The following is a 23,111-nucleotide window of genomic DNA, read 5'->3' as shown; positions in this document are numbered from 1 at the left end:
GAACAGAGTTAACGTTTCAGGTCAATGACCTTGTATCAGAACTGACCAGAAAAGCGATCAGTGCGGGGCTACGTACATTTCAAACCAAGAGGAACTGCAGCCGCCACTGCGTTTGGTTGGCCTGGCTCGTGCGGCGGCAGTGAAAACCGGCAGACTGTGTGTAGGGGAGAGGAGCGAGGCTCTCCGCAGATCACCTGCAGACTGTGTGTAGGGGGGAGGAGCGAGGCTCTCCGCAGATCACCTGCTCGCTCAGGGCACGTCTGACGTGTCGCACACTCGGATCATGTGCTGATGACGGCAGCCAGGATTTTGCCTGTTGTCACTTCCGCTTGTTCTCTCAGTCTCGCGCCGCACCAACCAAACGAGGCGTTTCCTGAAATCCCGCCCCCTACACATAAGCTCTCTGAATGGCTGATGTTCGGCATGAAGCGGCGGTTACGGGATGACGCCAGGCTAACGAGCTTGCTGAGTGGCCGGTGCCCCGTCAGTCAATGCAGACGGGCAAAGCAGGTTAGTTTCAGTACCGGCGTGTTGCATCAGCTCAGTGGGCGACAAGCGCAAGTGATGGAGACCGAGCAAGTGGCCGAACGGTTGGAGGCCATGAATGTGGACGGTCAGGTAAGTGTGGGCCCGGAGCCCGGCTGGCCGCCGTTGGTCCTCTGGTTCCCGTGTTCCTGTCGCTGGACCGAGCACTTTCCCCGGGGTTGCCTGCTCCGTCCTGCCTTGTGCTTCCCACTGCGGGGACATTTGCTGTCCGCTCTCCAGTTTATAAATGAAACGTTATTTTCAGTGAACTCTCGAAACATTTGAGCTGCAGTAGCGATAAATTCAGGAGCATCGATATTATCCGCCCCTTGGCCGCCAGGTTTCTGCTCATTACATAGTCAGAGTCATCGAGTCATAACGGCACAGAAGGAAGCCATTCGGCCCATCGAGTCCGTGCCGGCTCTCTGTAGAGCAATCTGGCTGTTTGGACGAGGATTGTCGGTCAGCAGCAGTACAGATCCGGTGCATCCGTGATACTGACCGTAACGAAGTTTCAATACTTTAATGGGTGATAGTCTGGGGACAGTTGTTTCATTTTCCAGTTTGCTCTTCCTTCTGTATCCTTGCTGTGATACCGTCCCGCAGATGCAAACAGCCCTCTCGTACATCATTGTGGAAGCTTTGCTAGGGAGTGGTGATTGTTCACTTGTGTGACACATCACAACTGAACAGTCACCACTCCCCAGCAAAACAACAAAAAATAACAAAAAGATTGATTAAGAAAGGGAAGATAGATTATGAAAGTAAATTAGCAAAAAATATAAAAACAGATAGTAAGAGTTTTTATAGTTATATAAAAAGAAAAAGGGTGGCTAAAGTAAATGTTGGTCCCTTAGAGGATGAGACTGGGAAATTAATGGTGGGAAATATGGAGATGGCAAAAACACTGAATATTTTATATAGTGGTTAGCACTGTTGCCTCACAGCGCCAGGGACCCGGGTTCAAATCCGGCCTCGGGTGACTGGAGTTTGCACATTCTCCCCGTGTTTGCGTGGGTTTCCTCCCGGGTGGTCCGGTTTCCTCCCACAGTCCAAAGATGTGCGGGTTAGGTTGATTGGCCATGATAAAAATTGATCCTTAGTGTTAGGGGGGATTAAATACGTGGGGTTACGGGGATAGGGCTTGGGTGGGATGGCTGTCGGTGTAGGGACCGGGTGCTAGGGTTTGGATGATCAGCCATGATCTCGTTGAATGGCGGAGCAGGCTCGAAGGGCCGAATGGCCTACTCCTGCTCCTATCTTCTATGTTTCTATCAGTCTTTACAGTAGAAGACACTAAGAATATCCCAACACTGGACAAACAGGGGGCTATGGGGGGGGAGGAGCTAAACACGATCAAAATCACTAAGGAAGTGGTACTCGGTAAAATAATGGGACTCAAGGCGGATAAATCACCTGGACCTGATGGCTTACATCCTAGGGTCTTGAGGGAAGTGGCGGTAGGGATTGTGGATGCATTGGTAATTTTCCAAAACTCCCTGGACTCGGCAAAGGTCCCAGCAGACTGGAAAACTGCTAATGTAACACCCTTATTTAAAAAGGGCAGTAGACAGAAGGCTGGAAACTATAGACCGGTTAGCCTAACATCTGTGGTAGGTAAAATGTTGGCGTCCATTATTAAGGAGACAGTAACAGGACATTTGGATAATCATAATTTAATAGGACAAAGTCAGCATGGTTTTATGAAGGGGCAGTCATGTTTGACAAATTTGCTGGAGTTCTTTGAGGAAGTAACATATAGGGTGGATAAAGGGGAACCAGTGGACGTAGTGTATTTAGACTTCCAAAAGGCATTTGACAAGGTGCCACACAAAAGATTATTGCTTAAGATAAAAAATCATGGGATTGGGGGTAATATTCTGGCATGGATAGAGGATTGGCTATCTAACAGAAGGCAGAGAGTTGGGATAAATGGTTCATTCTCAGACTGGCAATCAGTAACTAGTGGTGTTCTGCAGGGGTCAGTGCTGGGTCCCCAGCTCTTTACAATCTATATTAACGATTTGGAGGAGGGGACCGAGTGTAACATATCAAAGTTTGCAGATTATACTAAGATGGGAGGGAAAGTAGTGAGTGAGGAGGACATAAAAAACCTGCAAGGGGACATAGACAGGCTAAGTAAGTGGGGTCCCTGGTGCACGAAACTCAAAAGGTTAGTATGCAGGTGAGCAAGTGATTAAGAAGGCCAATGGAATGTTGGCTTTCATTGCTAGGGGGATAGAATATAAAAATAGGGAGGTATTGCTTCAGTTGTACAAGGTATTGGTGAGACCGCACCTGGAACAGTTTTGGTGTCCATACTTAAGAAAGGACATACTTGCTCTCGAGTCAGTACAAAGAAGGTTCACTCGGTTAATCCCGGGGATGAGGGGATGGACATATGAGGAGAGGTTGAGTAGATTGGGACTCTACTCATTGGAGTTCAGAAGAATGAGAGGCAATCTTATTGAAACATATAAGATTGTGAAGGGGTTGGATCGGGTGGATGCGGGGAACATGTTCCCGATGATGGGTGAAACTAGAACTAGGGGGCATAGTCTTAGAATAAGGGGCTGCTCTTTCAAGACTGAGATGAGGAGGAACTACTTCACTCAGAGGGTGGTAGGTCCATGGAATATGCTGCCCCAAAAAGCTGTAGAAGCTACATCATTACATAAATTTAAAACAGAAATAGACAGTTTCCTAGAAGTAAAGGGAATTAAGGGTTACGGGGAGTGGGCAGGAATTTGGACACGAGTCTAGGTTCGGATCGGTCATGGCCCTGTGGGTAGCGGAGCGGGCCCAGTGGCCGTGTAGCCTAATCCTGCTCCTATTTCGTGTGTCTAATTCTGTTAGATTCAGGAGATGGTTCTGTGATAGTGGATTGGCGGTTAGGATCAGATCAGCCATGATCTTATTGAATGGCGGAGCAGGCTCGAGGTGCCGATTGGCCTACTCCTGCTCCTATTTCTTATGATCCCAACATGTGTATTCTTTCAGCAAGGCTTTCTGAATATGGTTCAGGAGTGGAAACTGACTGGTTTTCCTCTTTTTATCTTGGGCATACTGAGGAATTGTAGTGAGGACCGACCTCTGCACTAGCTAGGATTAGGGTTGCCAAAACTCTCTTTGGAGGCAGTCTGAGGTAATGTCTGCAAATGTTATTGCATTCACCTTGTAAAGGTTGGGAGCCCTGTTGTTGAGTACCTTTGCTCGTGGTTTCGTGCCAGCAGTTGTGCGAGAAGTTCTGAGAAATCGTGAGCAGATGAAGAAAGTAAACTCAAGGTGAGGGAGTTATTTGCAGGGGTAAACTCAAGGTGGGAGGCACTTTGGTTCCACTATTGACTTAAGTTATTGAACTAAGGCTGTATGTGCCTGCTCTGATGGCTCAGACAAACATTATCTGACAGCATCTGACCGGCAGAAAGCGCTCTCTGGCCAACGTTCCTCTTTGATTAACTGGTTGATTATCCCATTGCTGTTTATGGAATGTTGCATGCAAAACAGCTGCCAGAATTGCATATATACACCAAAGAAGTCGCTGCAATTCAAAGTAACTCATCGCATTTGAAGTGTTTTGAGACATGCAATGGATACAGTAAGGCGCTATATAAATGCAAAGGTTTATTTATTTTAAAATTATTCTGAAGCTAGTTCTTTCACGAAGTATTGAAAATAGACTGAAATTGTACAAATAATGAAGATATACTGGTAACACTCAGATTCCCCTCATAATCAACAGTAATACAACTAACTGATGGTGTAAGGATTTCAGGGTACTCGGCCAATTAACCCTTCTATCCTAGTTTTGCAATGGATTCGGACCTGACACCAATAGTTTACAATTAGTCTTTTATTTGTGTCACAGCAGAGATCAACATGACAACAGTATCTCAAACAGTAGTTTACAGTACCAACAGTTTTATATTACCACCCAAGTCACTGGGCAGAGTTTGCGTGGGTCGCCTCCCTCTCCTCTCCTAGCCAGGAAGGTGTTGGGCTGAAGCCAGCATGTATTCACCTTGTGCAGGCTGTAGTCGATTCAGGGTGTTCTCCATCTCTGTCGAATGCTTAAGAAACCCCACTTTTTATAATCCTTTTCCTTGACCACCTGATCTTATTCGACCACTCACTAGTTGCCCTAGGGTCTCCATTTCACCTGTTCTTCTTTGCAAGTATCCCCCCCCCCCCCCCCCCAATATCTTGTCTGACATCTTCAGTCTCAATGTCTCTTTCTGTTCCTTCTGGACCCGTGTATGACATAGACTTCGCAAGACATAGCTATTTTGGGTCATTGATTAAAACCTGTGGCCTGCTTTTTGCAAAACTTATTTGCTTTTGCACACAGCTTAGCTTTGCAAAATAAGGATGTAGAAGCGTTCGACCCAATGCTTTTATCTCTGCACAAACCTGATTTAATCTCGTACCCCATTTCTACAGAAACATAGCTGTGCTTTGCACGGTCTTAAAAATCCATAAAGCTTATTTTCTGCGTTAACCCTTTACATTCTTACAACGGTTTATATGTAACTGGTAGTAATAGGTGTAACGCTCTGATATCCTACCTGTAACTAGTAATCCTATAACTTACTGATATTCACCCTGATACTACAGCCAGAAGCCTCCTGTACTGCATAATGTATTTTTCAAATTTTGATTATTTGTTCCGTGCTTTCAGCTTAAAGTTATGTCTGAGAAACATAAAGAAGGAAGTAAGAAGAAAACTGTTAAAGAAGGTGGCGATACAAAGAGAACAGAGGTGAGAATTATTTGTATTTACCTTTTGTACAGAACAAAAACTGGTAGAATGCAGCTGTTGGTAATAATAATGGTTATTGACTATTTTTAGTTTCTGATGCTGGTCTGAAATTCTTTGGAATTTAATTATTTTGTTTATTACATTGGGTGTGCACACACTGCACCACATGCCACAAAGTGATCATCCTCCCTTTATTGCATCAGTCTAGTTTCATACTTTTAGTGAAAGAACTAGCTTCAGAATAATTTAAAAATAAATAAACCTTTGCATTTATATAGCGCCTTACTGTATCCATTGCATGTCTCAAAACACTTCAAATGCGATGAGTTACTTTTGAAGTGTAGTGACTTCTTTGGTATATATGCGATTGTGGCAGCTGTTTTGCGTGCAACATTCCATAAACAGGAATGGGATAAGCAACCAGTTAATCAAGGAGCCAGAGAGCTTCCTGCCATTCAGATGCTACCAGATAATGTTTACCTGAGCCATCAGAGCAGGCATGTACAGCTTTAGTTTAATAACGTAGTTGAAGGATGGCACTTCGCAACAATGTACTACTCATTATTGTAGTTGTCAACCTAGATTATATGCTGAACTAGTGGAAGGGGGCTTAAAGCACTTTCTGACCTGTAACATTTTTACCCACTGACGCAAGCTGGGACTTGAGCTTAAATAGGAGTGTGAAATAGAAGAGCAAGACTGAACAACAGTGTTCATTATCCACACTGGCTATTAACACATTTGCTTAACGCTGAGAATCCTGAATTAGGAAATAAAGCAAAATTACTTGGTGAGAAATTTTGTGCTGAATGATCATGCAGTAAGTGGGTACTACAAACTTTAATAAACATGTAATATATTTGACTCTTCCTGTTTGTTCAGCACTTAATTCCTGTGTCACGATTGACTACGCTAATTCTGTCACGATTGACTACACTACTTGTTTACTAAGGAGGTGGATGCTGACAAAATATCGGTAGAAGTGGAAAAGGTAGAAGCAATGGAAGAGGTGAAAATTGATAGACAGGATATACTAGAAAGGCTGGGTATGCTTAGAGTGTACAAGTCGCCTGGTCCAGATGGCTTGCATCCCAGGTTGCTAAGGGAATTGGGATAGCAGATAGCGGAAGGGCTTGCCATAATTTTCCAATCTTCCCTAGATGCGGGGGAGGTGCCTGAGGATTGGAAAGTGGCAAATGTGACACCATTGTTCAAGAAAGGGTGCAAGGACAACCCTAGTAACTACAGACTGGCCAGTTTAACATCAGTGGTGGGTAAAGTTTTAGAAACAATAATCAAGGAAAAAATTAACGGGCACTTGGAGAGGTTTAAGCTAATTAAGAAGAGCCAACACGGATTTGTAAAAGGCAGATCATGTTTGACTAATTTAATTTTTTGATGAAGTAACAGGATTGATGAAGGGAATGCAATGGATGTTGTCTACATGGATTTTCAGAAGGCGTTTTGACAAAGTACCACATAGAAGGCTGGTTAACAAAATTGAGTCTCATGGAGTAGGTGGGTCAGTGGCAGCTTGGATAAGGAATTGGCTTAAGGGCAGAAAACAGTGAGTTGTGGTAAATGGCTGTTTTTCAGACTGGAGGATGGTAGACAGTGGTGTTCCCCAAGGGTCAGTGCTGGGGCCACTGCTTTTTTTTTTGATATATATAAATGACCTGGATATTGGAATACAGTAGAATTTCTAAATTTGCCAATGACACCAAACTTGGGGACGTGGCAAACCATGATGATATCAATTGACTGCAATGGGACATAGAAAGGCTAGCATAATGGGCAGACAAGTGGCAGATGGAATTGGATACAGAGAAGTGTGAGGTGATGCATTTTGGCAGAAGGAACGGAGAGGCAATATATACTTAATGGCACAGAGTGTGCAGGGACAGAGGGACCAGGGATTTAATGTGCATAGGTCCCTGAAGGTGGCAGGACATATTGAGAGAGTGGTTAGCAAAGCATATGGGATCTTGGGCTTCATAAATAGAGGTATTGAGTACAAAAGTAGAGAAGTTGTGCTGAACCTTTTATAATGCGCTGGTTAGGCCACAACTGGAGTATTGCGTCCAGTTCTGGTCACTACACTTTAGGAAGGATGTGAAGGCCCTTGAGAGGGTGCAGAGGAGATTTGCCAGAATAGTTCTGGGGATGGGGGATCTTGGCTACAAGGACAAGTTGGAGAAGCTGGATTTGTTTTCAAGAGAGCAAAGGAGGTTGAGGGGTGATTTGATAGAGGTGTACGAGATTATGATGTGTTTGGATAGGCTAGATGAGGAAAGGCTGTTCCCACTAGTTGATGGTACAAGGTCTAGGGGACACAAATTTCAGGTTTTGGGCAAGAGATACAGGGGGGATGTGAGGAAAAACTTTTACACAGCGAGTGGTGATGACCTGGAATTTGCTGCTGATGGAAGTGGTGGAAGCGGAGACACTCAATGTTTTCAAGGGGAGACTGGATAGGCACTTGAGAGAAATAAACTTGCAGGGCTACAGGGATTGAGCCGGGGAATGGGACTGACTGGATTGCTCTACAGAGAGCTGGCACGGACTCAATGGGCCAAATGGCCTCCTTCTATGCCGTTATGACTTCTGTCGCACCTCGGTGTTTAAAAAAGGACTTCCATTTGTATAGCGCTATTTACATTCTCAATGTCCCAAAGAGCTTCACAGCATTATTTTCTGAAGTGTAGCTACTATTGTTTTGTACGGGTAAACAGCAATGAGATGAATAACTAGTTAATCTTTTGAGTGGTATTGGTTGAAGGATGAATGTTGGCTAGGACACTAGGTGAGCTCGTAACTTTTTTTTTTTAAAAAGAGCAAGTCATGGAATCTCTTGCATCCACTTACAGGCAGATGGGTCTTAGTTTAACATCTCATCTGAAAGATGCATCTGACAATGCAGTACTCCCTCTGTACTTCACGTGAAGTGTCTACACTCAAGTCCTGGAGTGGAACTTGAACCCCAACCCCTCTAGCAAACTGAGCTGAGAGGCCTGACACTTTACATTTAAGCTGTAAGGTTTGTATACAGGAGACTTTGGTTTATCCGGAGGTTGTACGTCCGGAAGCCTTGATCTACCGGCAGAAATCAGGAGCTGTTTTGTTAGGTTTTTTTTCTTCTCGTGGCTTTTTTTTTCAACGGTCAGGCTCTGGAAAGTCTCTTTGAAGCTGTTGCTAAGCTACAGAGATGCTTCCAAGGTACGGGCTGACTGAAGCTGTTGCTCAGCAACAGTGTTTGTTGTCAGATACGGAGATGAAAACCTCCGTATGCTTCAGCATTAACGCTGGTATGTCCGGCAGTTTTGATAGATTGGCAACAGCTCGGTCCCGTCGGTGCCGGATATAACAAAGTTTCCTGTACTTACTATTGCATTTGGCTTTCAGTCCTGCTAAAGAAGGTGGCACTATGATGCTGCAAGAATAGACTGAGGCTGCAGTCCTCATCTATGTACCAACAATGAGGATGCCAGATGCAGGAATCAAACACTTGCAACTTTATTAAGGGTTACATGAGCATACTCACAGACAACACAAGGTGGTGCTTTGCTGTAGCAGATCGCATGTTAGTTGTTGTGCTCAACATTCTAGACCTCTCTTCTGTTTTATCTTCTAACCTCGCAGTACAATTTTACCATTTTTATAGCTCTCTTACTACATTACTTCATCACCAGCTCATACCAGTCTTTGAAGAAATTCCTGGCTCTCTAAACAACTGTCATGGTCCCAGGGCCTAGCAGGCTGGTTTTTAGTTAAGCAAAACATGGAATGTATCTATCGTGACTACACTATAGATAAGTTAGTCTCTAGGCATGTATGAATTTGTGAGAAAGTTCAGAAATAAATGTGATCTGGTTATTGTTTACCCTCAATAAGGCTGATTGTGACCTCTGCCATTTTGAGCCACGCTCTACAGGCCCGTAGCCTTGGGGCTAATACAAAATGGATTTCTTACCTGCTCTCGATCTCTTAACAGTGCTATGCTTCATATATCTCAACAAATGAATGTACCATAAAGAAGAGTACAAATGCCTGCTTGTTTCTGATTGAGGTGGTATTGGATGGCTACTGGCAAAATTACGTAATTTTCACTCTTCTACCTCCTCCCTTTAGTTGGATCCATGGCCGGCTTATATCAATGAACGCCTTGAACTGTACAACAAACTCAAAGCAGAAAGTGACTCTATTTTAGCAGAACGTGCTTTGAAAGAGAGCAAACAAATAACAATTACTCTACCAGATGGAAAACAAGTACAGGGAGACTCCTGGAGAAGCACCCCTTACCAGATTGCCTGTGGAATTAGGTAGAGTACTTGTGTCTGTACTGTGTTTCTTTTATATATTACTATATTGCAGTAGAACCAGTAAAGATCTCCATTTTAAAGAAAGATATTAGAGCTGTGGAAAGAATACAGAGAAGATATACTAGAATGAGAAGGAAAAGTTGAAGATGGGTGTACAAAATTGTGGCTTTTCTCACTGAAATGGAGAGGGTTAAGAGATCTAATTTCTAAGATCTATGGAATGCATTACTACAATTGGCAAATTGAGGCAAAGACAAGAACATTGTTTAAAAACAAATTTGAAAAGGAAAAATAAAATGATGCAGCAAAGGGGCAGGCTAGGCTAATGATTTAGCTGGCCTGAATAGTCTCCTGTACAGTGAATTCTAATTTGATATGTAAATTTATTGTGGCTGAAACTCTCTTCAAATTTCTTCCACCTGATTTAGTGTACAAGTTTATTAATGGGATTCTAATTTGGTCATGTGCCTATTTCTTGGAATGTAGAAGATGAACTAATCAAATGGCTTCTTAAAGTGCTTAATGTTTTTGTCCACCATTTTTCCCCTTAACCAGCCACCTGCAGGTAGGTAAAAATTATACAATTTATGATGCTACTAATCATTGCTGCTTAGCTTGCCATTCATTCCCAAATTCCCATTGGAAATATGCATATTGGAGTTCGCCCCTGAGGCCCAACCTCTGTCAGGGACCTGGGTATTAGTTTACCAGCCATTCAGACCTGCTGTGACCTGTACTCTGCCATCCAGCTCCTCTCCCTACACCTGATGGTGTTCCTGACTGTCCTGTTCCTGGCTATCAGAGCCACTGTTGAACTGGTTAATTGCCTCATATTTTTATTTGTGGAAATGTTGTTGGCATAGATAATCAGTACATTTCAAAAGGTAATTCATTGTGTGAAGACGTTTCCATATGGAAGGCACTATACTAATGCAAGTATTTTTACTTAATTTAAAGAGACTACTTACTCTTGTACACCATTTTATTTTGTCTGTGTGTGTGTTTTTAATCCAGTCAGGGTTTGGCTGACAGCGTGGTTGTTGCTAAAGTAAATGGAGAGGTTTGGGACCTGGATCGACCACTGGAAGGAGACTGCAGTCTAGCATTGCTCAAGTTTGACGATGAGGATGCTCAGGCTGTAAGTAATGTGTGTTTACAACTATGCTGAAACATCAATGATCAGCCATAATCGACAGGTTTCCCCCTTGGCGAATAACCAAAATTGTCAACTAATTAGGTTATAGGTTACTGCCAATAAAAGTTAAAACCCAGATCTCTGGCCTTACCTGAAGTAGCAATGCAACACTTAAAGAATGCCAACAAAAGGCACAACTCAGCCATACCTGAATCCCTAACCTGACTGACGCAAGAGATTTTGTGCAGCAGGCTTTATTTTGTATGGTTCTACAAAACGTGTTACTCAGCATGAACCAAAGCAACTCAATACTAGCCCTAACTTGAAGTGTGCACAAAATCTTTACTCGGTTTACTTGAATATGCACTTGAAGTACCGTAACCTGCAAGGCTGCGGACCAAGAGCTGGAAAGTGGGATTAGGCTGAATAGCTCTTTTTTTGGCTGGCACAGACACGATGGGCTGAATGGCCTCCTTCTATGCTGTAAATTTCTATAATTGTAGTTGCAGTCCAGCAGTTGAAAGACCTGATTGGCCGGATTTTGTGGTCAGCGGCGAACGACTGGCGTGAGCCGTTCATTACACGTACACTTGACCACACACTTTCTATGGGATTTTGCACTGGAATTTACGGTAAATTCAACAGCCAAAATGACGCGATGCACTCTGCAAGGGATCTGAGACCTGTGAACGGGAGAAGCAACTGTGCATCTCCCTAACCAATCGGATTGAAGAATAGTTAATGAGCAGTGCAGAGTCTCAACCAGCAAGTGTCAGTTAGAATATAGATAGATGTCTGTCATTGCACAATATTTGTTTTATTCCTAATGAAGAACTCTTTTTTGTGTGCTAGGTGTATTGGCATTCTAGTGCCCACATATTGGGAGAGGCCATGGAACGAGTCTTTGGAGGGTGTCTCTGCTATGGACCACCAATTGAAAATGGATTTTATTATGACACGTTCTTGGAAGACGAGTATGTTTCAGTTAATCTATTTTATTCATAGTTTTTAGTTCTGATTATCTGTTCAATAGTAAATAAGATTATGATTTTAATTTTTGCAAAAAATCTTTTTACAACAGAGGTGTCTCCAGCAATGATTTTCCAGCTCTAGAGAATCTATGTAAGCGTATTATGAAGGATAAGCAACCGTTTGAGAGACTTGAAATAAAGAAAGAGACTCTTCTGACGATGTTCAAGGTATATACTGTCTTTTTTTTACCCTTTTCTGGTAATTTATACTATGGTAGAGGTTAGACTGGCAGTCTGTTACCATGCTTCTGCTCATTGTGTTTTGAATTAGCTGGTTGGAAGTGCACAAACAGTTAGTGCATGATGTCCTGATCAAAGATGCTTTAAAGAATAGGATAAGGCAGTGTTCATTGGAATCTCCCCATTCCACTATGGAATAAAGAATTAAGTTTTATCTTTTTTAAGGGAAGTGCCACAAACCTTACTGACCAGAGTCACCAACACCTCCGTGATGCTTCTGAGCTGAAGCATGAGATGGTGATGTTTTATTGTTCAACCCCAGCTTCCATGCCCCATGCACTATTCTAGTGAAATTTGAGGTATTTCTAGAAACTAAGGTTGTTTTGAAGAAATGGTGTTCTTCACCTCAAACTTTAGGACAATGACCTTTCTCTTCACAGGAGGCCAGCCATTGAATGGTGAGTTTATTAAAAAAAAAACTTCAGGCACTTCTTAAATTTATGATGCCTAATTTTCCAATAGGTATTTGAGGGTTAATGATTACATAGGAACAGTAGATCCGATTTCAGTTTCATTTAAAGAAGTTTAATCCAGAGCATTTTTCCCCAGTTAGTTTTGCGCCTGCAACAGCTGAATAAATGAGCACACTTATGCTCTGTAAAATAGACACAGGACTTGGGAAAGTTGCTTTACCAAAAAATAAACTGCCGTTTTCTTGTCTGACAACATGAGCACAATGTGGAAAATAGGTTATGTGGCCTAAAATTGCTCTCTATTTTTGATTTAGCTGCCACTCCTCAATGTATATCCTAATTCATACCCCACTCCTACTCAGAATGTGGGCGTCACTGGACAGGCTGACATTTGACCATTCCTAGTTGACCTGAGTGTATTTTTAATACATGGAGTGGCTTGCTAGGTCACTTCAGAGAGTGGTTAAGAGTCAACCATGTTGGTGTGGGACTGGTCACATATAGGCCAGGTAAGGAAGGTGGGTTTCCTTCCGTAAAGGACATTAGTGAATCAGTAAAGTTTTTATGACAACCTGCCAGCTTCATGTCACTTTTTACTGATGCCGGTTTTTTTTTTAAAATTCCTGTTTTTTAAAAAAAAAAAAAAACAAATCAAATTCTCAAAGTGCCATTATGGGAATTGAACTCCTGGACTCTGGATCTATTAGTCCAGTAACACCGCCCTACATTACCACATGCCGGCAGTGGACTCGTTTATTTGGGGTCGACTTTGAAATAACCACTTCCATGGGGCAGGTGGTGTGCGGAGGGAGCCCATCTCCCGTCCAATGGAAATGGTCCGAGACCCGAACCATTTTCACGGTGTGCTACCAGTTGAAGAGACTGAAATCCAGCAGCTATTCTGCAGAGCCCAGCTGGTCTAAGTTTGGAGGATGGGAGCAGGAGGCAGTGGCAATCGTGAGAGAGGCTTGTGCATAGTGGGAAGGGTGGATTTTTGTGGAGCAATCATTTTTATATTTAAAAAAAGAACCCTTTTCTTACCAGTTATTGAGCGCTGGTTAGGCCACTATACACCAAGTATGGGTGGGGGAAGAGAGTGTGCACAGTGTACTCTTCACTCGTTGGTATTTCAAAATTGATCAGGGTCTTAGTCATGTCATAGGGCCCTGATTTGCATGGGCTAACAAGGCTCCCATCTATTTCTGGCAGGAGATTGATCCACCCATTTCATGGCAGTGACAGACATCAACAGGAATGGGGCAGTAAATGTTACACTACCATTTTCATGCTCTACTGTCCCATTCCTGCATGATGTTAATAGACCCCGTTGTCTTCTGATACTTGCACATATTTCCCAAGGATAATTAAGAGATCAGAAGGAGTCTGTCTGAGAAATAATCTTGATATGGTGTATGTTTAGCTTAATACATTCGCCACTATATCCAAACAAAACTAAGTTATTTAATAGGAATCTTTGACATTTTGGAACTGATCCTGGTTTTCACTATTTGAGAGGATGTAGATATTGAAGCAGAAGTTAGAAGTTCATTCTCTAGTTTTTACTTGGACTTGTCGCTGATTATATTCCACTTCTCCATTTCTTTTCTTTTAACTTTTAGTATAACAAATTCAAGTGTAGGATTCTGAATGAGAAGGTGAATACTCCAACTACAACCGTGTATAGGTAAGGAGCAGAGCTACTGTGGTGATTTGGGAGGTTTTGTTTGAGAATATTAAGGTAGCTTTGAATAAATAAATTTATTCATAAAGCACATCACTTTCTGATGCAAAGAATGCAACATTTTTAGTACAAGGTATATAAAAGAAAATAGGAAACATCAATATTAAGAGATGCTGATCTGGTGACACAGATGGTGATGAGAAATGAGTGATGCAGTGGTTTGACAATGACATTTCAACTCTGAGGCCATCGTTCAAGTTCAGTCCAGGCTCATTTGAATGTATCCTATCTGCTGGCTGTAAATGTCCTACATGAAGTGAGGTTGGGCTCACAGCATAAAACATGACTTGTCAATAAAATGTCAATCTCACTCAGAGGTCATAGGATACATGGTGTTGGAAATGGAAAATTGTCACACTGGTCTGTCTAATGTTTGTATGCCTGACCTGTGGGTGCTTAATGCCGATTTAAATTGGAAAGTACTGTAAGATCTTAATGATCTGAGTTCTTGGACAAGACACCAATAGACAGTAGCCAGTATGTTTGAGCAGTAGATCAAGATTTATTAAGCTTACAGCGTAATCAATACTTAAAAGACGATAGTTTTAATGGGTAGCTCGCAGCCCTTGGTGTCTCGAACCTCTCGGACACAGATAATGTCGTCTTAAGTCTGTTCCTTTGTTCTCGCAGTAAGTTTGTGTAAAGTTGTTCTTTGAGTATCGATGTTTTAACCCTTTTATCAAAAGTTGGTTTGGCCAGTGTCCATATATGGTCTTTAACAAAATCACCTTTTTTAATTGGTTCTAATGGTCAAAATACCATTGTCACTCAGACTAAGGTAGCATTCCTGCCTTTCCAGTATTTTTCTGTCAACCCTATCCTACTGTCTTGTTATCTTGTTTATAGTTTTTCACCCCATTGGAATTTACCAAATCTCTCATTTCCTGCCTCTCTGGTACAAGGCCTTTGTACCAAGGGCCCATTATCAGCGCTGTTTCACTAGTCTGGAGGTATCCAGACTATCTCACTTTAATCTACCAGATAAATACCTCATCTCCATGATCTCTCATTTTATGTCCTTATACTAATTTTTTAATATCTTTGCAATTAGTTTTGTTAAGCAAATTCTAATTTATACTTTGCTTCATATGTTATTTAGCAATTTAACCTTCACTCGCAGCCTGTGGCTGTTTGTTATCAAAACTTAGTCAAAACTGCTTTTGACTTTTTTTGCAGCTGCATTTTGTACAAGTCTTAGCTTTTTAGTTACCCAGGAGTATTATGGGTAATATTATTTGGTCAATGGCTACACTTGAATTTATATGTATATGATACTCGTCTACTAAATATCTCTAAATATCAGCCTTTCGTACAGTGCTTTTATTCTGCAATAATTGGTGAGCGCATATTTTAAATTTAAAGTGATTCAAATTTTTAGCCACAGCACTCCCATTGTATGACTAACATTTAGGCACTTAATCAGCTGGGCTGTATATATTCTCATCTGTTGCCTGAATGCAGAAGTGTGTACTTTATTTTAGTAGCATATGTATTTCCAGTACTGGGAATGAACTGAGTATTTTATTCCTTGGTTTCAGGTGTGGATCACTGATTGACTTGTGTAGAGGACCTCATGTCAGACACACTGGAAAAATAAAGGCTTTGAAAATTCACAAAGTAAGTGCTTTATACCCCATTGTAGAGAACTGGGGATGTTCCCATTTCCAAAAAAAGTCACTCTGCCTCTTTGTGGAAAATTCTATTAAAACAGGCAAAAATGTTCACTTTTTAAAAAAACAAAACAACTTTATTTCAATTTAGCCTTGCCATTTGGCTTGAATCGCTCTGATTATTTCTGTTACTGTGTTGAGCAGAAGTGATATTGTTAATCTAATTTGAAATTGCAGTTTTCTTTTTTGTTTTTAAACTCCAGTCATTTGATCTTTGTTGACAGAATTCCTCCACTTACTGGGAAGGAAAGGCTGATATGGAGACACTGCAGAGGATTTATGGAATTTCTTTTCCAGATTCGAAAATGTTGAAAGAATGGGAAAAATTCCAGGAAGAAGCCAAAAACCGAGACCATAGAAAACTGGGGCGGGTTAGTCTTAAACAATAAATTTAATAAATCATCTTGGCTACTAAATGTATTGAAAAAAATATTCAGCTTAATGTAAAGCTAGTTACTTAGATCCCTTCTATGGAGAACTGTTCTCTTTATTCACAAATCCCATTAAAAGTGTGCGAAACGTCTATAATGTGACTTGCAGGTGCCCAAGATGTCATTAACCTAACTCTTCATCTGATTGATGTAGTTGCGAAGAGGGTGTAAAGCAGGTTTTTTCAGCTCTTTGGGACAGCACAGGAAATTCTGCTAACTCTACATCTATGCATTTAATGTTTCTAATTTGTTTATCCACTAGGGATAACTCTGTTGTGATATTGGGCCAGAAATTCCAGGCCAGAAGCGTGAGTACGGTCGGCTTACTCACGCTTCTGGCCGTTGGAAATGCCGGCATTCAGCATGAACAGCGCATGCGGGGAACGCCGGCATTTCCAGACCTCGAGCGCGTGCGACTGCACAGGCAGCGCTTGCGCAATGAACTTCGTGGATTTCATTCATGAAATCAGTGAGGTTAAGTCCTTAGAAGTTACACTTGGAAAAAGCAAGTGTAAAGTTGTTCATTGGCTGCGGAGGAAGATATATTTTATCGTGGAGCTTTTGAAATGCAATATTTTTGTTTGGGAAAGGGAGGGAAGTTATTTTAAGAAATTTTAAGTAAGTTTAAAAGTTTAAATTTAAAAAAAAAAAGGGTTTTCAGGACGGTAGGTAGAAGGAGCAATTGTGGCTGTGTGAATGGAATGTGAGAATGAGTTATGTATGTATGTCCACATATATTCCTTTACGTATATGTATGTATGTTTTATATTCCTTTACTAATGTGTATGAATGTATGTTTTTAATTATGATTTTCCAATAAGTTACTTTCTCTGAAAGTCATAATTAAATAATACATTCATACACATAAGTAAAGGAATATATACATAACACGCAAAGGAATATATACAGACATACATACTTTCAGAAGCTCCACGATAAGAAATATCTTCCTCCGCAGCCTCTGTAGCAACTGTACCCATGCTTTTTTCATGTGTAAGTTGTAATGACTGGACCTCACTGAAAGCATTAATGAAAGCGGCGAATTATACTGCGCACGCGCTGCCTGTGCAGTCGCACACGTTCTGCCTTTGAACCCCTTCGTTCAGAGGACAGGAAATGCCGGTTTTCCCCACATGCACTGTGCATGCTGAAAACCGGCATTTCATCCGGCCAGATGCGTAAGTACCCCGACCGTACTAGCGCATTTGGAAGGGAATTATTGGGCCAACATTTTACATGTCAATAAAATAAAAAATTTAACAATTGCACGACTTGCCCCCTCGCATCTGCGACTGAGGGTCCAAGGAGGTGCATTGCGCAAGAGGTCATCATCGGACGTATCCTCACACTCTTCCCTTTGGGGAACTGTATGAAGTGGTGGAAGGATTTATGGCTGTGATTAACGCTCATTCCGTGACCGTAACCATCTTTGAACCAGCTATTAGGGTGGTTAGTCCTATGGCGGGAGGGTTTTACGGGCTCCCACAACCCATCTGAGGGGGGGGGTGCCACCAACACCCACGGACGCAAGTATCCCGCTGGATGTCCACCCAGAATTTAAAGTTGGAGCTCCGACTCCACTTGCCGGGACTGTCTGGAGTGGGGTTCAAAACCCTACTCCTTCTGGCCCAGCGGCGGGGATGCTTACTGCTACGCAAAAGGCCCACTCCGCACAAAAGGTGACACCCATACGTTTCCTGCGCCTTTTCCCTCCCCGTGACTGGAGCCCTATGCTGCCATTTCACGTTGCTAATCGGATTGGGCCTTTGTCATAGCGGTAGGATCCCCGCCGCTGGGCCAGATCAGGGTAGGGTTTCGAACCCCGCTCCAGACAGTCCCGGCAAGTGGAGTCGGAGCTCCGGCTCTAAATTCTGGGTTGACATCCAGTGGGATATTTGCGTCCGTGGGTGTGGGTGGCCCCCCCTCCTTGTATAGCTTGTGGGAGCCCGTAAAACCCTCCCGCCATAGGACTAACCGCCCTAATGGCTGGTTCAAAGATGGTTACGGTCACGGAATGAGCGTTAATCACGGCCATAAATCCTTCCACCACTTCATACAGTTCCCCAAAGGGAACAGTGTGAAGACACGTATGACGACGACATTGCTAAATAAATAAATGGAATTAAAAAAATTCTTTTCGGGCTTTTAAAAGTCTTTAAATTGCTTTAATTCTCTTTACATTATTTTGAGTAATCTGAAGTAGTTTTAAACATTTAAAAAAGTTTATAAAAGTTACCAAAATCTTCAAAAAACTTCCAAAAACCTATTTAAACTGCTGCTTTGCATGTAAAAAAGCAAAGCAGCTTGACAGAAACATTGGGGGCGTGTCCAGTGAAACTGAGATCTCAAGGGGCGTGTCTCACTTACACTGCACGCTCCTGGCTCCACGCTGGCTGCACTCCTGGGCGGCGTGACGTCATACGCTGCCCGGGATTCTTCTTTCAGTTTCTGCAAGTGCAGGCGTCCCTGGAGCTGATCGGCAGGAGCGCGGGGTAAGTGCAAATACGGGGCTTGCACACGCTGCAAGCCCCGTTCTGGAATTTCTGGCCCATTGTCTAAGTTTTAAATGGTTCTTGTAAACCAATGGTTTGCTATTGGAATGCAGAATAATCTATCCTTTAGAAAATATTTCTTGTTAACTAGGCTGTAACTGGAGTGGAAAATTGTTAAATATAAAACTGCTTTTACCCTTTAACAATGTGTTTTAAAACCACTACAATAAATGTGGCCAGATTGTTTACATTTTTTAGCTTTTTAAAAAAAAATAATAATAATTCTGAATTTTTACTTCCAGGAGCAAGAATTGTTTTTCTTCCATGAACTCAGCCCAGGAAGCTGTTTCTTTTTGCCTAAAGGAGCTTACATCTACAGTGAACTCATTGAATTCATTCGGGTATGAGTTATTTATTTAAGTTTTTAATTCAGATTTATGTATCTAAACTAATTAATTTCCTGTGAAAGATTTGCAAAATTTTTGGATTTAAAGAAAGAAATTGGGGAGAGGGAACCATGGGCTTTTTATAGCATATGCTGGAGGGGGTGGAGGAAGAGCCATGAGGCAATGTAGTGGGTGAGGGCAACTTAACTCTTGTATTAGTTCATCTGCCACCATCTGGTTACTTCAGGCTGCTGGATATCAATGTCATCCCTTCGTGATAGAAAATTCAAGGTTAACAGATAGAAAGCCATCTTCAAACAAGTTTGCAGGGAAAGGATAAGGAGTTTAATATGTTGTCTCATTCTACCAGGGAGGTGTGCAGTATAACCCATCAGTGACGAGATTCTGAGCAAATTACACTGATGTAATTTATGAATGTAATAAAAATGTGTCCTATTTATTTAGCAAACTTTTTGTTTTATATTTTTAAAGTTTTTGATTTTTGCTGTTCGAAAAGAGCAAGTGATTCCAGATAATGCTGGCATATCGTAGTGATTATATAGATGTGATGGTGATCTCTACATTTTCTGGAATAAGTCCTTTTTTATCTCCTCTATCCCTAGGAGCAAAATGATACTTTGACAGAGACTCTTGATGAAATGTGTAAATTTTTCATTGTCTTTTTCTTGAGTTAATCTGATTTACTGCAAAAACTGACCCTTGTCTGATTTTAGTTGTCCCATCTCCTTGAGCTCTCCCTTGGTTGAGAGGATAGGCAAATAATTCTCTCCCATTTTGCTCTTAGCAGTTGAATATCTATGAGCTGTTATGACTCTATGAATACTAAGAGGTGAGCAAAAGCTCTTCTGCATGATATCCTCCCTGTTGAAAAGTGTCCAGTTTCCATTGGTGCCTCTGTTGTAGGTCTTCTGACAGCAAAATTTACTATGGCACTTGAGCGGTTTTGGGTACAAATACATATTTTAATTAATGTAAATGTATAACTCCAGAAGGTCACTGATACATTCTTTCTGTGCTTTTTATTGTTAAGAGTGAGTACAAGGACAGGGGTTTTACAGAGGTGATCACTCCCAACATTTACAACCGGAAACTGTGGCAAACTTCAGGACACTGGCAGCACTACAGTGAGAACATGTTCTCTTTCGAGGTGGAGAAGGAGATCTTTGCCTTAAAACCTATGAATTGCCCAGGTCATTGGTATGTGATTAAATTCTTGAAACCTCAAACTTTTCAGTTTTCCTCCACTTTAAGTGCCTTCCTGAGACTCTTCCACTCTCGGTCTGTGATTATATTAATTAATTATATGGTAATGGAAGCCTAGTGGTTATGGTACTGGATGAGCAACCGAGAAGTCCAATCCCACCATGATGGTCTAGTAATTTGTGGGCTAACACCAGGAAAAATGACCATGAAAGCTGCTGAATTGTCACAAAAAAAGAGCTGGTTGACTAATGTCCTTCAGCAAAGGGAACTTGTCATCCTTACTCAGTTTGGCCTATATATGATTTGAATCCCTCACTACCTGGTTGACTCTTAATGCTCTCAGGGTAACTAAAGATGGGCAATAAATATTGCCTTGCCAGTGTTGTCCACAACCTAATGAGGTTTTTTTTTTAAAGTAAGGTACAAAAGGTCTTAAAGAGCAGCCCAGTCTCTCCAATTTTACCTCCCTTTTTTAAGGCAGTGCTTTCTCACAATGGTGTAGTTCCATGGTGTAATTATGCATGGCTTCACAGTGCTACTGAAGACGCACTTAAATGTGGAAATAAGTGCGTCTTAGTGCTTGAAGTTTTTTCGCTTACGTTTGCATAATTTTCCACCCCTTCCAAAAATCATGTATTTTTCATTCTGATTTCTTCACCCAGCATTTGTGGGAGAGGAGAGAAGAACCAGCTCGGAGTATTTAGAGACCACTTTAAAACAAAAAAAAAAATTTGGCTATCAAGCCCGTGCACCATGTTAGAATAGGTCCTCATCTCCGACCAAAAGCTGAAATGGCTCCAAGCTGTTTTTGGAGTTTGCCAAATTTGGAGTACAAAGTAAATATTTTTTGTCGTCTTTTAAAAGATAGATTAATATGCAAATTAAATACCAGACTTTAAATGTGCACTGACTCACTCTATTGGTGATTACTGGTTCACTGCTCTTCCCCTCTGTAAGGTTTTGTCTGCCTTGCTACCTTCCTGCTTGTTTTGAAAACAGCCTTAAAACCCATTGCTTTGACTCTGCCTTTGGTTCCCCACCCTAAAGCTCTCCATTTTTCCACTCTGCAGTTTTTTTTAAACTAGAAATTCTGTAAGGTAGAGGCCATTTGGCCCATTGTGATAGTGCCAGTTCTCCCAAAGGAGCTAGTTATCCTAATCCCTTCCCATTTCCCTGTACTACTTAATATTTGGTCTTTGGGGGTTTTACTGCGCACTGGCTAGTTTCCTGATCAACTTTGATGTGTTTGAGTCTGGATGCTGCTTCACTGGATATTGATACAACTTTATGGAATTTTAACTACGTTGAGCGTAAAATTGTTTTTTTTTTAAACGTAAGATGCTTTCATAATTTCTCCATATTTCAGCCTCATGTTTGACCATCGACCACGGTCCTGGCGGGAGCTGCCAATGCGGTATGCTGACTTTGGAGTGCTTCATCGTAACGAGCTATCTGGAGCACTGACGGGCCTGACTCGGGTCCGCAGGTTCCAGCAAGATGACGCCCACATTTTCTGTACCATGGAGCAGGTATATTGTGACTCAATCTTCTTGTTCAGGTTTTACACATGCTGTTCTGTTGCTCAGGATTGTTGAAATGTATGTAGTGTGATTCTGGTCACTTCTTGGCAAGTTTTGTTTTTATTTAAAAATCTGGGTCAAAGCCAATAGTGCAGGGTGCATGAATGAACTACAGAATTTGTTCATCCCAGTTTGGCATAAAAATAAAACAAAAAAGGTGACTCAACCGTGGCTAACGAGGAAAATTAGGGATAGCATAAGATCCAAGGAGAGGACATATAAATTGGCCAGAAAAAGCAGTAATCCAGAGGACTGGGAGCAGTTTAGGATTCAATGGAGGACAAAGGGATTAATTAAGGGAAAATAGAATGAGAGTAAGCTTGCAGGAAACATAAAAACTGACTGACTGTAAAAGCTTTTATAGATATGTGAAGAGAAAAAGATTGGTGAAGTCACGCGTAGGTCCCTTACAGTCAGAATCAGGGGAATTTATAATGGGGAACAAAGAAATGGCAGACCAATTAAATACATATTTTGGTTCTGTCTTCACAAAGGAGGACACAAATAACCTCCCAGAAATGTCGGGGAACATAGGGTCTGATGAAAGGGAGGAACTGAAAGAAATCAGTATTTGTCGGGAAATGGTGTTCGGAAATTGATGGGATTGAAGGCTGATAAATCCCCAGGGCCTGATAATCTACATCCTAGGGTACTTAAGGAAGTGGCCCTAGAAATAGTAATGCATTGCTGGTCATCTTCCAACATTCGATGGAATCTGGAACAGTACCCATGGATTGGAGGGTAGCTAATGTTACCCCACTATTCAAAAAAGGTGGTAGAGAGAAAACGGGGAATTACAGACTGGTAAGCCTGACATCGGTAGTGGGGAAAATGCTAGAGTCCATTATAAAAGATGTAATAGCAGAGCACTTGGAAAACAGTGACAGGATCGGACAAAGTCAACATGGATTTACAAAAGGTAAATCGTGCTTGACTAATCTACTGGAATTTTTGGAGGATGTAACTAGTAAAATAGGTAAGGGAGAACCAGTGGATGTGGTGTATTTGGACTTTCAGAAGGCTTTCGATAAGGTCCCGCATAAGAGATTAGCGTGTAAAGTTAAGGCACATGGGATTGGGGGCAAGGTATTGACTTGGATAGAAAACTGGTTGGCAGATAGAAAGCAGAGAGTTGGAATAAACGGGTCGTTTTCCGAGTGGCAGG

The 23,111-nt window shown here is 41.8% G+C and overlaps 1 protein-coding gene and 1 long non-coding RNA gene across 3 annotated transcripts in view; one reads left to right on the top strand and one right to left on the bottom strand.

The window, feature by feature from the left end:
• Positions 1 to 377: 377 nt before the first annotated feature.
• Positions 378 to 23,111, top strand: part of LOC147123427 (threonine--tRNA ligase 1, cytoplasmic-like) — a 41,690-nt gene continuing 18,956 nt past the window's right edge. The window contains exons 1-12 of one of the 2 annotated variants that reach the window (XM_085972719.1): positions 378 to 510; positions 5,204 to 5,284; positions 9,413 to 9,603; positions 10,618 to 10,741; positions 11,591 to 11,712; positions 11,820 to 11,937; positions 14,042 to 14,106; positions 15,702 to 15,780; positions 16,058 to 16,204; positions 19,059 to 19,157; positions 20,194 to 20,360; positions 21,733 to 21,895. In XM_085972719.1, coding sequence (XP_085828845.1) covers positions 415 to 510; positions 5,204 to 5,284; positions 9,413 to 9,603; positions 10,618 to 10,741; positions 11,591 to 11,712; positions 11,820 to 11,937; positions 14,042 to 14,106; positions 15,702 to 15,780; positions 16,058 to 16,204; positions 19,059 to 19,157; positions 20,194 to 20,360; positions 21,733 to 21,895 — 1,452 coding nt within the window. In that variant the 5' untranslated portion in view covers positions 378 to 414. Of the gene's footprint in view, positions 619 to 5,203; positions 5,285 to 9,412; positions 9,604 to 10,617; positions 10,742 to 11,590; positions 11,713 to 11,819; positions 11,938 to 14,041; positions 14,107 to 15,701; positions 15,781 to 16,057; positions 16,205 to 19,058; positions 19,158 to 20,193; positions 20,361 to 21,732; positions 21,896 to 23,111 lie in introns of both variants that reach the window. The other variant, XM_085972709.1, reaches the window with a different exon arrangement.
• LOC147123426 (uncharacterized) overlaps positions 4,361 to 23,111 on the bottom strand; it is a 41,026-nt gene continuing 22,275 nt past the window's right edge. The window contains exon 3 of the long non-coding RNA XR_015074460.1: positions 4,361 to 5,216. This is a non-coding gene — a long non-coding RNA (uncharacterized LOC147123426). The remainder of the gene's footprint in view (positions 5,217 to 23,111) is intronic.

Source organism: Somniosus microcephalus, chromosome 2, assembly GCF_052327205.1.
Source record: "Somniosus microcephalus isolate GS21.2 chromosome 2, FLI_Smic_1.0, whole genome shotgun sequence".
Taxonomy (NCBI): Eukaryota; Metazoa; Chordata; class Chondrichthyes; order Squaliformes; family Somniosidae; genus Somniosus; species Somniosus microcephalus.
The sequence above is the reverse complement of the archived record's forward strand: the minus strand, read 5'-3'. Positions and strand labels throughout refer to the sequence as shown.